This window comes from Myotis nattereri (genome assembly GCF_964212035.1).
Source record: "Myotis nattereri genome assembly, chromosome: 1".
Classification (NCBI taxonomy): domain Eukaryota; kingdom Metazoa; phylum Chordata; class Mammalia; order Chiroptera; family Vespertilionidae; genus Myotis; species Myotis nattereri.
In genome coordinates, this window is record NC_138075.1 from 192,762,776 (window position 1) to 192,777,771 (window position 14,996).

Genomic DNA, 14,996 nt, shown 5'->3' on the forward strand with positions numbered 1-14,996 from the left:
CTTTTAAGAAGTACAAATATTTCTTTCTTAACAAAGAAAACTACACTAGAAAAAGAGTCAGGCTCCTCTCTTACAGTTTAATTCTCTCAATAAGACTTTGGCACTTTCTTATTTGTTTGTCCTAGTCACAAGGGTGTTCTAATTAGTTAGTTGGGTAACTAATTAGTTGGGTAATTCTCTTGAACACAATTAGAAGGCCTTTTTACATTCCAGAACAGAATTCTAAATAGATTACCAGTACTCTATTCATGAGGAATATTAGGTTAATTATCAGAACTTTGTTTTGCTATTTCAAAGACTGAACCTATTCACTATAAAAATTTAATAAAACCCGAAAATTCAAATTTGAACCATTCAGAAATTAACTACCATTAAAACTTTGGATTATAGGCTCTTTAAAATGTGTTCTCAATGTAATAAAAATATGCCTATCCTACATAAATAGTTTTTAAAAAACATTTCATAAAAATTTTAAAACATAAGCAAAAGTAGAGAAAATGGATAATGACCTAAATCCCAAATCATTTAAACCTGCTTTTTAAAAAAATCAGTAATATATAAAGAACATTCACAAATCATTAAATATTTTTATACCACATAACTGTTTTAGTTACACTGTTGAGACATTTTATAAGTGATCTAATAATTGTGTATGAGTTTAATGGAAAGTATAGATCAATATATTCAAGAAGAATATATGCAGTGTTTGGGGAGGAAAGTTCTCACAGCAAGGATTTATCAACAAAGAATACCTATGGAACTCATTTTGTTAATACACAGAAGTTGCATCACAGTTTTTATTTAATTTACATGCATTCAAATAGTTCTGTTATATAAGTAAAACACTGTAAAATTATACATTACAAAGGTACTTTTTACTATATATGATATACATCACACTATTCTTACCTAATAATAGACAAACATGTAAATTAACCATCCCTCCACTACACTCACCAGCCAATCAGGAGAATATGCAAATTAATCCAACAAAGATGGCGATTAATTTGCATACGTAGGAGTGAAGCAAAGACTGAAGGCTCTGGCTGGAGCGAGGCCTGGGTCCCAGGTGCCAGAGGAAAACTGGTGCGGGCTGCCAAGGGAAGGGAAGGCCTATTGCATGAATATCTTCATGCAACGGGCCTCTAGTAATAAATAATATTACCTATGTACTCTATAGCAATACATTTTTTAAAAAACTCACTATGTTTTATAAACTATTCCAGGAGTTTGAAACATAATTTGATTGTTTAATTTTTATTATTTTTTTATATTTTATTGATTTTTTACAGAGAGGAAGGGAGAGGGATAGAGAGTTAGAAACATCGATGAGAGAGAATCATCTATCAGCTGCCTCCTGCACACCTCCTACCAGGGATGTGACTGCAACCAAGGTACATGCCCTTGACCAGAATTGAACCTGGGACCCTTCAGTCCACAGGCTGATGCTCTATCCACTGAGCCAAACCAGTTAGGGCTTAATTTTTATTTTAATACATGACTTTAGACTTTAACTCCAATATACAATTCAACTCCAGTAGATGATTATTTTTGACATTCCTTATGTGAATTCTGTCCTGAAATTCAATATTTTCTGACACATATCTATTCTGATTGGCTTATCTTTTGCAGTAGCAAATCAGAGAACCATAACCCCCACCTTCATTTACATGTAAGTCTTCCTGTTCACTGTTAGGGTTTAAAATTTTAGCTTTTCCAAGCTTGCACCCGTGTCATGGTATTTCAAATTCTTAGCTCTGGAATGTAATCAGCCAAGTCATTAGTCTTGTTCCTCTACTGAAGTACTTTGCCATGTTCCTGAAAACTTCAAAATTACAGTTCCACTAAAAACAGTCATAGACTCAAATGTATGACAAGTCAATATATTCATATTCAAGGGAAAATTCTGTGAAGATGATATATAAGAAACACTTTTTAAGCAATCACATCTTAAGAATTGTTATGTATGCACAGCAGCTGAAACACATGCTAGTTACTATTATATGCCACAATCAATTAAAATTTCAGAGCAAAATTTTCCTTTTCTGACAAGAAAGGGCTTCTTTTATTCACAATTTCATGATTTCATAGACAGAGTTATGGGAGTTAAAGGTTGCTGGTGCTTTGGGAAGCTGCAATTCTGGCTTCTGTGAGTTACTTAAGTCAGCTTGAGGCCAAATGAGCCTATAATATGTATATTACTAGAAAAGGGAAATTCCAGTGTAAGATTTTTTCTTATCATTTGATAGATACCAATACTTGGTATATTTCTTTCTATGGGATAACTGATCATATACTACTTCCCTCCAGCCTCCACATTGACCAGAATTTTAAAATCTCTGGAGCCAGCACAGATAGCTGTCTGTTCATCTTCTATTTTGGCTGCTTATTGTCCACAAACTGTGCTGTCTTCCTTCCCTACCACACCCTGTGTTCTTTAACATACTGAGGGACAGTCTGGTATACTCTCTTTTATATTATTTTATTAAAATGTATTTTTATTGATTTCAGAGAAAGGAAGGGAGAGGGAGAGAGAGAGATCGAAACATCAATGACGAGAGAGAATCATTGATCGGCAGCCTCCTGCACTGGGGATTGAGCCTCAACCCACGCATGTGCCCGGACCAGGAACCTGGTTCGTAGGTCGACGCTCAACCACTGAGCCACTCCTACCTTATTTTAAGCATTGCTGTAATGAGCACCCTTGTCCAAGTCTCTCTGAATGCAAATATGACTGTTTCTCGAGGGCAGAAACACAGAAGTGGATCGGCTAGTATGTAATGTATGTTAATTATCTAGACGTAGGTTGTACTAGATGATAGTCAAGTTGCTTTCCAAAGTGGTTATAACAATTTATATTCCAACCGGCAAGGTATAAGCATTCAATACATTGTCCTTAATTTTACCTTTATCCACGTGAAGTAATTAAATAAATCTTGGAAAATAACTTTTTAAGAGTTTAAAATGCATGTTCTTTCATAAATTTTCCTTTGAAAAAAGGGGAACTCTTTCACTTCTTATTCATTGACGTCTAGGAAAAATATATTTGTTTCCCTTTTAGTCCTCTCTTCCCTTACTACTTTCTTCGTTTTACTTTTTCACCATTTTGCCAATCTTGCTCATAGAAAGGAAAGATGAAAGTATTGCTAGCAATATATCCGATTTAAGAAAATAGAAATAACACTTATCAATTATAATTCAGCTTAATAAAGAGCCAGCTCCCAAATCTCTAAAGTCTTTCAAATTGCTCTGAATTTCTGAAAAATTTCTGTCTTCTAATCCTCTAATATATAATTCAATCTGTTTCTTCAAGCATTTCCAAGAACACACACACACACACACAGACACACTGTACCAAATCCATGTGCCATTATATCATATTCTATTGTATGGCTGTGTAAGTTACTATTTTTTCCATTGTAAATATAAAGTGTTTCTGCTTCATGATATATAGTCAAATAAACCTGGGCTTCTTTGAAATCCACATCTACATTTATAAACTGGGTTTTTCTGGGCAGGTAACTTTAAATGTTTGAGTCTTCATGTCTTCATCTGATTTAACCTGGATAATCAGAAATCTCATTTTAGCCCCTTACAAGATGTTGCTAATAAAGAGCAGCAGAACTATTCTGGTTCCACCTGCCTGCCCTCTGGTGGATGTGCTAATGAGCAATGACAAGGCTACAGGAAGAACAGCTGGTGTGAATGGGAAGCTTATATTCACAGCAAGTCATCTTTTTATGATTGTGCCTTACATGCAAAAAATAATTTTGGTTACTTTCCCGATAATTATACATTTATCAGGGACATCGCTCTGTAGGGAAAACATGGATACGTTAGTAACATTTGTGAACCTTTTTATCCCTTCCATCTTGTCTCATTTATTGGGAAGGTCACCTAGATGCTAGATTGATGGCTAACGCTGGGCTCAGCTGTCAAAAGCCAGGTCCAGCTTTGCTTGTACATACAGGACCGGGATTTCGATATTCAGAGCCTGAGAAGTAGAAGGAGCCATTCTGGATAGGCTTACCCTTCAATTATAAAGAGAGGAGGATAGAAGAAAGGTGCAAGAAACATAAGAAAATGTAGCTGATGGTACGTGGCGATGAAATAGCTGTTGCAAAATTGGCAAGTTTGGTTCTGGTCCCTGAAAAGGCACCCGGCAGCAATGCCCTTCAGGCAGCAGCTGTCACTATAGGCTACAAAGAAGCACGAATTGGAGGGAAAGACAGAGGGCTCCTCTGCAGACAAGGAAGCAGCAGATGAATAAAAATACAGACCAGGATGAAATTAGCAACAAGTAGCTGACTGCTTTTTTCTTTCTTTTCTTTTTTGCTTTTTGTAAAGTTCACCCAGAGAGATATAAATTAAACTTTGGAGACCGTTAGGCACCTCAAGTGGAACTGTGAAGCAATCACAACCCAGAGGCTAAGGACAAGTTTGATTTAAGATCCCGCTGCCTTCTGGCTCTATTTTGTGTCTAGGGTGCCCCGTATTCAACTAAACCGCTCAGGAAGCAAATTCAGATACCTATTAAACACGTGACAGTTTCAAAATGTTCAAGATTCTCTGCCTCGCACTCACATTACTCAGCTGTCAAAGTAAAGGGCTCAGATATATGATGTGAAAATTACATTTTAACGAGGTGTCATGTGTGTTTAAAGTTCTTATTCATCACTACAGAGCCACAGCTTTTACTGGGGAGACAAATTCACTTATTAACATATTATAAGGACAGAGGGTTCACCTTATCTGCATTGCTAAACTGTGTTGTGTAGGCTTTTTGTTGTTTTAGAGTCTACTATTATCAGCAGATACAAGAGTGGTTACATTTACAATAATTTCAAAGGGCTTTCCTGAAAATGTGGATTATGTTTGGGAAGCAAAAGAGTAGGTATAAGAGAGTAGCTACATGTCTTTCTCATTGGTTCATTTGTCCTTATTGCTTGATATATTTCACTAAATCTTAGCTAATAGATTTTTTGATTTCTTACAGACACTAATTTTAGGAAAATTTTGGAGCTGGACTTCTCTGCCTATTCTTGTTATCAACTAGAGCCTACCCCAGCCCTCTTAAGTAGGAAACACTGGAAAACATTTGCATGTTTGACAGGAAAAGTTTAGATTGTTCTATGGAGAGTTTAGAAACAAACTGGAAAAGTCAAAGAAAACACCTCAAGTCTCACTCCTATCTGATAATGAATAATGATCTTGGCATGAGGTGGTTTGGGAGCAAGAACTAAATAGTGAAAGTCATTCAGTCAATACCAGCCACTGATAATAGCTGAAGGCAAGTGATGGAATTCCTTGATTCTCTCACACTGTAGAGATCAAAACAAGATATTATTTTAGAGTCATGATAACAACAGGAGAATCACTCAAGCAACCTGTGAAATAGTCAAGCATCACTTGGTTTGTAATATGTTTCTTACAAAAGATAGCCAATTAAAGGCAATAATGAATGTGTAGTTCATATCATATTTTTTGTGATGGGGAAAAGGCTCATTTAAAAGTACTTTTGATTTTTTTTTTTTTTTTTACTTTTGAATAAAACGCTAGATCTGATAGTTCTAGATTTGGAGCTCTGCTTAGAAAAAATAGAGGAAACACCTTTGCATTTGCTTCCCACTCAGGTGCTAATGCTTACAAGCATGTGTGATACAAGTTTCCAAAACTGAATCACCTGCTATGCACACAAGATGTTATTTTCAACAGAACACAAACTCCTACTCATTTCTGAATACAATACACTTTCCATTTTCTCCAATATGAAGAAATTCTCGCAATTTGTCAACTGAAAAATCTAAGACCACGTTCTGTAACATAAAATTCATTGAACAGCTGCTCACCTTCTTTCCTATTGTAAGACTACTGACTTTAATTTCTTTTAATTACTTTTTGAAAAAAAAAGTACATTAGGTTTTAATATATATTTCAGAGAGTAAGGGAGAGGGGGAGAGGGAAAGAAACATCAATGATGAGAGAGAATCATTGATCAGTTGCCTCCAGCATACACCCCACTGGGATCGAGCCTACAACCCAGGCATGTGCCCTAACCAGGAATCAAACCATGACCTCCTGATTCATAGGTTGGCACTCAACCACTGAGCCACACCAGCCTGGAAGAAGTACATTAGGTTTTACTGTGCTTTGGCACTTCTCCTTATCATCCGCTAAACTTCCTTCAGGTTACAAAGGCTCACTACAATCTGAGTGAAGAAGGGAAGAAATTATGTGTGGGTGGTCAGAGAAAACTGGGTGATTTTAAATCCTCTGGATTATATTTAATTGTGGCAAAGAGTAAAGATTCATCTACTCTTAATAAAACAAAATTTAGAACTAATACTCCCACTCCATAATCTTCTGATTAAGAAGGGTTTTAAACATATATACATATAATTCATTTATTTATTTCTTAAAATAGTCAACAAATCCTGACACCTATTTATTAGGTACTCACTAAGGAATTGTAAGTAATAACAACTAAAACAATATTAATATGATTAGTTCAATATGAATCAAAGTCTCCTTAATTCCAGAATAAAGATTTTTGTAAACTGAAAATTATTTGCATTTGTATATTCTTGAACACATGAGATCTAAGTATGTTATTAAAAATTGTTTCTGCAAACAGCAATCATACTATCAATCTCCTGAGGGAAAGTAGGGGAGGGGGGGGTAAGGGGAAGAGATCAACCAAAGGACTTGTATGCATGCATATCAGCCAAACCAATGGACATGGACAACCAGGGCATGAAAGCAAGAGTGGGGGTGGGGTTGGGGGTTAATTGGGGGGGATGAGGACACACTTGTAATACTTTAACCAATAAAGAAATTAAAGATAAAAAAATTGTTTCTGCAAATATAAGCTATTTGAATAGCAATATCAAACAAGCTCTGATTCATTTCCCCACTAATTTCAATCTGGAAAACTTGAAAAAAAAAAGCTGGCAAGCATGCATTTAAGATAATGCAGAATAAGTAAAGAAAGCATAATGTTCTGAAAAATGTTTTTAGAGAAAAGTGAGAAGAAATTTTAGACTTTTTAAAACTTTGTTCAGAAGAGCAGGCCAATTAAAAAAACTTTTCAGAAGAAACTTAACTTATATTCAACGATGAACATCTGAAATACAAGTTTAAAAAAATCAAATTAAAATCAATTTCCTTATAGAGCTATCTTGAAAATAACCATTTTCACAGATTTACCACTCCCCTGATGTTTCACCTTGAAAAGAATACAAAAACATAAATGTCATGTAACTGATCCAACATAACAAAAGACAGGACAATGAGCACTTTGAGAATGGGTGTTGGGAAAAAAAGAACTGGAAGTGAATCACTTCTGAAACTACTCTGTAGAATATTCCTGAGAAGCTAAGTATTTCTTTGTATTCCCTTAAAGTTTACAATTTCATAATTTAAAATTGACTCTTGTTATAAATATACATCTGATTTCATGGTTAAAGGGTAGATATGATATTTTAGAATGCAATTCCATAGAAATCATCTTAATTGAAAAACCTACAAATTAGATTTGCATCTAGATGTCCAGAACATGGAGATACTGGGATCACTTCCATCCAATGAATGAAACTAGACACAAAGCATCGGTAAGCATACTTTTGCACCACTAGTGACACAGAAGGGAGCAGGAAATTAAAGTCCGGCTGCACTTGAATAGCTGGGAGATTTCTGAGTAAGTTATATGAACCGTAGTACCTTAATCCCTCATTTAAAAAATATGGATGTCCAGACAAGGATGTCCTGGTTAGAGTGTTTTCCTGATACAACCAGGTTGCAGGTTCAACACCTGATCATGGTACATACAAGAATCAACCAATGAATACATAAAGATGTGGAACAAATCAATGTTTATCTCTCTCTCTCTCTTCCTCTATCTCTAAAAATCAATCAGTAAAAATTAAAATAAAATAAAATATGAATAATAATGGTTTTTGTAGGGTTGATGTGTAGTTATGAGATTAAGTTGTGTTATTACATGCATAATCTCATTAAAATCTAATAATCTTCTGAACTAGGTATTGTTTTTCCCACTTTAGAGCTGAGGAAACCAAGAGTAAGAGGCTGAGCAACCAGCTCACAAAAACTAGAGGTAGAATTCAAAGCCAAGTCTTTCAGACTCACAAGCCATGCTCACTACTTACGCACTCTTCACCACAGATTTTTACACATCATAGAGTCGCAGATTTGTCTCTTAACCTCCAACATCCAAATAACTTAATGTACACAATAGTTATATTCAGTAGAAGTAAAACACAAATACTCAATTACAAAAAAACCTCCAAAAATGTAAATGTTCATTGATTAGAACTTACTTAAAATCAGCGCAAAAACACTCACCCTGCTTCTAACACATGGCATCAGCAAATACATTTTAGATCTACATACTTAGAATTAGTTTTTATGACCTTAACATATTTATAATAAGTTGGTTTCTACACATAGACACATAAGAAGATCCATAATAAGAATTCAGTAAAGGCAATTTCTTTAAAAAAGGTCAATGTAATTTACCAAAGAAAAACATGCATCTGGAACTGTTTGTGTGAAAAAAGATTAACGCTCTCTATTAATGCTAATTGAAATTCTCATATCCACACATCATGCATAGAATGTACTTCCCACACTTATTCTTTCCACCTCAAAATTGCAGTATAAATTCACAGCAAAGTACTAGCTTTTTAATTTGAGCATTTGTGCATGACAAATGACATTATCTTATGATTATATTTATATATTTAAGAAGAGTGAAAACTCAAGCTTTGCAAAACAGAGGTCTTCATTGTTTAAAAAGTGTAAAATTCCTGGCTTAAGTTAGGAATTTGTTTCAAAAGCTGAACTTTATCATTCCTCAATGTTTTCCACTTAAATAACATCCTTTTAACAAATATGAGCCTAGTACATGTGGGCAAGATGGTTAATATTTTAACTCCCAGATGTAAACAAATGAAGAAAATTAAACGAGTGTGTAATTTTCCTTATATCCACAATTACAGTGACTTGTTATGTAAAGGGTGTTGCAAAAAAATGTATACACACACTTTGAATAATTATAAAGGCAGTGTTTATTAAAATATATTTCATATTCAAAATAGAGCTATCAGCTATATACATTTTTGGGGACACCCTGTATATGAATACATACACATATAAATTTATTCATATGAGTTGGATTTTTTTTTTTTGGCTAGTCTCTAGGTACCCTTTAAAGATAATTTATAAAAACTAAATTAGGAATTTGCCTCAATCCATCCAACAAAAACCTTGGAATGTTAATTAATTTTAAACTACATATTGTTCTAAATAAAAATAATGCATGGTCTTTCCAATAAATAAAACTTAAAATATGTTACTGCCCCTTATTAACTGACTAATCTAAAAATTATGACTTATTATTTATTACTAGAGGCCCAATGCACAAAAATTTGTGCACTCGGGGGGTCCTCAGCCCAGCCTGTGCCCTCTCACAGTCTGGGACCGGTCGGGAGATGTCCACCTGCTGGCTTAGGCCTGCTCCCCGGGGGATTGGGCCTAAGCTGGCAATCAGACATCCCTCTGGCAGCCCAGGAGCCCTTGGGGGATGTCCACTTGCCAACGGGGAACAGGCCTAAGCTGTAGTTGGACACCCTTAGCACTGTTGAGGAGGTAGGAGAGGCTCCCACCACCACCGCTGTACTGGCAGCTGTCAGCCTGGCTTGTGGCTGAGCAGAGTTCCCCCTGTGGGAGCACACTGACCGCCAGGGGGCAGCTCCTGCATTGAGCGTCTGCCCCCTGGTGGTCAGTGTGTGTCATAGTGACCAGTCATTCCTAGTTGTTCTGCTGTTAGGGTCAATTTGCATATTAACCTTTTATTATATAGGACAGAGGCCTGGTGCATGGGTGGGGGCCAGCTGGTTTGCCCTGAAGAGTGTTCCGGATCAGGGTGGGGGTCCTACTTGGGTTCCTGGCCAGCCTGGGTGAGGGGCTGAGGGCCGTTTTCAGGTTGGCCACACCCCCTTCAGCGTGGGGGGTCCCGCTTGGGTGCCTGGCCAGCCTGGGTGAGGGGCTGATGGCTGTTTGCAGGCTGGTCAAGCCTCCCAGTGGGGTCCCTCACCCCTTGGGGGTGTGGCCAGCCTGGGTGAGGGGCTGAGGGCTGTTTTCAGGCTGGCCACACTCCCTTTAGGGTGGGGAGAGGGGTCCTGCTGGGTTGCCTGGCCAGCCTGGGTGAGGGGCTGATGGCTGTTTTCAGGTTGGCCATGCCCCCCGGCGACCCAAGCTCCCAGCCTGTCCTTTTTTTCTTTTTCTTTTTTTCAGCAGGTATCTGGGATTTATTTATCTTCTATAATTGAAACTTTGTAGCCTTGAGCGGAACCCAGGTCTGGCCAGGGCAGGCGGGAAGCTTGGCTTCCTCCATCATTGGGGCAACCCAAGCCTCCTGCTCGCTCCTGCTCCATGGCAGCTGCCATCTTTGTGACAGAGTGATGGAGTGATGGTTAATTTGCATATTCCTCTTTTATTAGATAGGATTTCTCTGGAGGTGAGAAGAAATTACTTCCTCTTTCAATTCAAAGTAAAAAAAAAAAATGCTAAGAACTACTCATCAACAGAGTTTCCACTGTCAAAATATAAATTGTGGTTAAAAATATCACAGCCCTGAAGAAAGTACCTTCCCATAATTCTCCAGATGATTCTTGCTTAGGTTTTCAATGGAAAGGCACATTGGATTGAGAAACCTAACCTGTATAGAGGTAAGTCAGATACTGCAGTTGTTAGGAGATTTTTGAGGAATGAGTAATGAGAAGTTGTTTTGATGCTCCTGAATAGTTAGGCTTCTCCTTCCACATACACACACACACACACAAATTCAACATAATATCTGCATTTCTGGTCATGGATAGAATTGCTATCACTCTGACTGCAGTCTCTCAGGCATTAGAGAAAATGCCACCTAATTTGGCATTATATCACAGTAAGAAGTGAAAAGCCATTCATTCCTTCAGTCATTCATCAAAGAGTTATTGAATCTTTATTTGCATATGCCACCTATTACACTAGTGTCTGAGAAGATAGAAATAATGGCCAACTTAAAATCTAATGAAAGGATGGGTAAGACAAGGTTATATGGAACTTAGAATCTAGTTGTATAAGAAGAGATGTATAAAATGACCTAAGCTAGAAAGCAGAATATTTTGATAGTGAAATAATGGTAAAAGCAATAGAGAAAATAAAAAAGACAGTCTAATAAAAATGTACAATAAACCTATTGAGAATAAACTGTAAATGTTTTCAGTTATTTCGGTGTTAAGATGTACACACTGAAATAAAAAAAATACACTTTGAATTGCTATATTTCTATCAAAATTCAGATGCCTTTATCTTAATTTTCCATTATGCTTTACCATAAGAAAAATATTATTGCTAGTCTGAAATATTTTAGCTTCTAAGCTAAGATAATTCTGCTCAGTTGTGTCAGTAAAATTAAAAAAAAAATGCAACTTATGAAAATGAAACAGTATGTCCTAGTATTTAAAAGACACTTGTACATAAAGGGAATTAAATATTATCTAAAGTTTACTCAGAGCTGTGTTTTGCATTTTTTTTAAATAAAATTAAGATTTTTAAATATTTATCAGTTATGACCATTTTTTTTATATGTACCAGTTAGGGACACTCATACATATTTATAGTCAAACTGACAAAATTAGAGGTGGTCATATATGAAGTTTTCTACGAGGTGAATATATTGGTGTAAGACTGTGGGAGCATTCATAAGAGCCAACCCTTTGATGTTTTCCAACTGGAGAACACTTCTGAAGGCAAGTCACAATGAACTAGATGGAGTAGCATTCTATTCAGTAGAGATTCTGGGTACTACACTACCTGAAGAATTAATCAGCTTATAACCAAAATGCCCTTCAAAGAAGGGCTAACGACTAGAGACAAGCTGCCCAGAGGAGAAAGAGTCAGGTTTTATAGCTGAATGTGTTCAATAGCAGCATTGTTTAGGTGAAAAAACAATGAACTACTTCAGGTACAGTAGCCAGAAAAAGACCACCAAAGCAGTCTAATCAAATGTACAATAAACTTATTGAGAATAAATTGTAAACCTTTTCCCTTTTGAGAACCATCAAAAGTCAAACTTACCTGATCTACTATCCAGAGGTCCGAAATCCAAAGAATATTTCACGACGTGATAGTTATTCCATACGTAAAGAAGGTTGTCCCTGGGGTTGTAATCCACAGCTGCTATGTACTGGTACGAGTTGGGAAAGGGCACATCCACCACACTATCCTTACTTTGGTCGGTGTTGTAAATGTAATCAATCTTATTCCCTGTGGCCTCGTTGTCATCATCCTCATATACAGATTTGACCACATACAGAATCCCACAAATCATAAACGCGTTGGAAGCTGACCTTTTATCATAGGCAGTGTCCCATGTCCCTTCGATCCGTAAGGTGTAAGGGTTCAATTGACTAATGACAATTTTACCATTGTTTTGTTCTGTTGCATAGATGACCCATAGCCCATTCTCATCCACTGCTAGGTCTATGTCCGATTTACCTCCCCATCGGTAAGGGGAGGTATCGTGGTAGTTGGCATTTGCGATGATAGCCTCTCCACTCTTTATCCTAGTCCGCAAATCAAACTTTACTATGTTCCTGGTACGCTCTTTGTTGAAGAACAAAGCTCCATCATACACTACAAACCCTGTGCCATCCACCCTGTGAGGAAGCTTGTAGGTTGTAGTTGGCCTTCCAGCAATGAAGTCATCCTTGGATGAGTACTCGGTCAGGGTGTCAGTTCTGTAAGGGGTCCAGGGCATATAATAAATCTTGTCAGAAGCCTGCAGAGGGTCTTTGCACCATGCCCCAGATTGGTGGTCAGACTCAAACAAATGTTCACTCTGGTACACTCCCTTTAGTAGTCCAGGACAAAGAAAAACTGTTGGAAGGAAAAGAGTTAAAATAATAAATATATTAATTTTTATATTTTGCAACTCGTTCTTATTTTCCACAAAGTGGAATGCAACTCTAACAAGAGATACCCACCACCACTTAATTATTTTTGCTGCATTCTTCTGAGAACACAATGTAGTCATACACATTCGACTTTTACGTAAAATCATTTCGATTTCGTTTGCTGAAAAAAATTGGCCTTTTATGAGTAGCTGTGCTTTCCTTTGATTTCCACCTTTGTACACATGTATTATCATATTTTAGGTTATACATATACAAATGAGCTGTATGTCTATGTATCCTATAGACATTACAAATGCAAGTGTTAATACATAATGTTTTTGTGTATCTTATTTAAAATGTCCAAAAAATATTGTTTTTACTCCAATGATATCAGCTATTCAATACTGGTCATTAAGAAATATGTAGAAATCCAATAGTAATTAAATATAATAGCAAAGGGAAAGTAAAGCCCTGCAATACAGGCCACTGAATGTTCTAGTAAACAAAGCTCTTAAAGCTGCGATAGTGTACACAGAGCATGCAACCCACACAATTAAAAATGAGTGATGGATGAATACTGGAAGGGAAAGGAGAAAGGAAGAGAAAGAAAGGAAAGAAGGAATAACGAGAGAAGAAAAGGTGAAAGGTTACAGAGCAGAACCCAAGGTCTAGATTTTAATCAGTTAAAAATGTCCTGTTAAATACAGTAGTATTGGAACTTAAAAACATGTACCTTTTACTGTTACATGAGAAGAGCATTAAAATACTTGCTATAATATTTTGCTGCTCATACTTCAGACTGAACATGGGTAAGAGGTATCTGATTAAGTTGATTTTTATATGATTCAGTAGCACATTGTGTCAGTGGTGGTAAGAAAGCTTGGCTGATTGATCTGTAACAAAGGGGTTATAAAGCAATGTTTCCCAAAGGGTGGTCCTCGGAACACCTTTCTAGTAGTATAGCTAGAAGTTACACAGGAAGAAAAAAGGGTCCTTAGAATCACGTATAAACCCGTATCATGCTAGAAAGAGTTGTGGCAGAGATTCCAATAGCTCAGGTACATTAGTGAATCTCCGAAGCAGAAGTGGGAAAGTGAGCAAGTTTTGCCAACTGGTTTGATCAGGGAATCCTTTCTACAGAGCCTCTTTGCAGTGGAATATTCTTCTGAACCTGCTATGGGAAACACTGCTGTACTATTTTTGCAAAGCAAACACACTGAAAAATAATCATGCAGTCTACTGTTATGTTTCAAATGATTACACGTGTATTGGGTTGTGGAATTAGAAATTCACAAGGAACTTGGATGTTTACCCAATATTTTAATGATTAATGAAAAAAGTATTATTTTCTTGATGTTAGTAATTAGATGTTTAATAGAAACTATAAGCCTAGATCCACCAGAAGCAGCCTAAAGTGAAACTGAGCTGGGATTTGGAGGTTATTAAAAAGAAAAGTACATTATTAAAGTGCCCAAAGTTTTACTTTTGGAGAAATAAAAAAATTCAGGGAAAAGCTATCAAACTCTTCCATAACAGGGATAGAGGGCCAATTCAATTTATAAAACTGATGTTAGAAGAATTTCCCAGGATTCTAATATGATGGATATAATTATAAAGGATGGGTAGGCATTGTTGTAAAAATTACATATAAACTTTATGTTAATTAATAATCAGCCCCTGGTTTCAAAAGTAATTTATTTTAAGATATTTCAAGAAATCCATCTCTCTTTTCCCCCAATAGTTAAAAATAAAGAAACAGGGGAAACAATATCAAAGTTATGAAAAATTAGTATAGAAATAAAAACAACTCTAAAGCAATCACTATCCATCACCATCTACTGGATTTCTAACTACTTATTTAAAAATAAAGAGGAATAAAACACACAATTAAAATGTTTACACTATTAAACTGTCTTAGGATATAAGAATCAAACCAGCACTGGTCAAGCCAACAAATTAAAGTGAAGTTGAGCAGCAGAAGTAGTAAATAATTTTTCATAAAATAGATAAGAATTAATAACAAAATTATGTTAA

General features: G+C 36.2%; 1 protein-coding gene across 2 annotated transcripts in view; it reads right to left on the bottom strand.

Annotated features, from left to right (window-relative positions):
- Positions 1-14,996, bottom strand: part of ADGRL3 (adhesion G protein-coupled receptor L3) — a 771,395-nt gene that overhangs the window by 270,039 nt on the left and 486,360 nt on the right. The window contains exon 8 of one of the 2 annotated variants that reach the window (XM_081093223.1): positions 12,145-12,945. In XM_081093223.1, coding sequence (XP_080949349.1) covers positions 12,145-12,945 — 801 coding nt within the window. Of the gene's footprint in view, positions 1-12,144; positions 12,946-14,996 lie in introns of those variants that run through there. The other variant, XM_081093222.1, reaches the window with a different exon arrangement.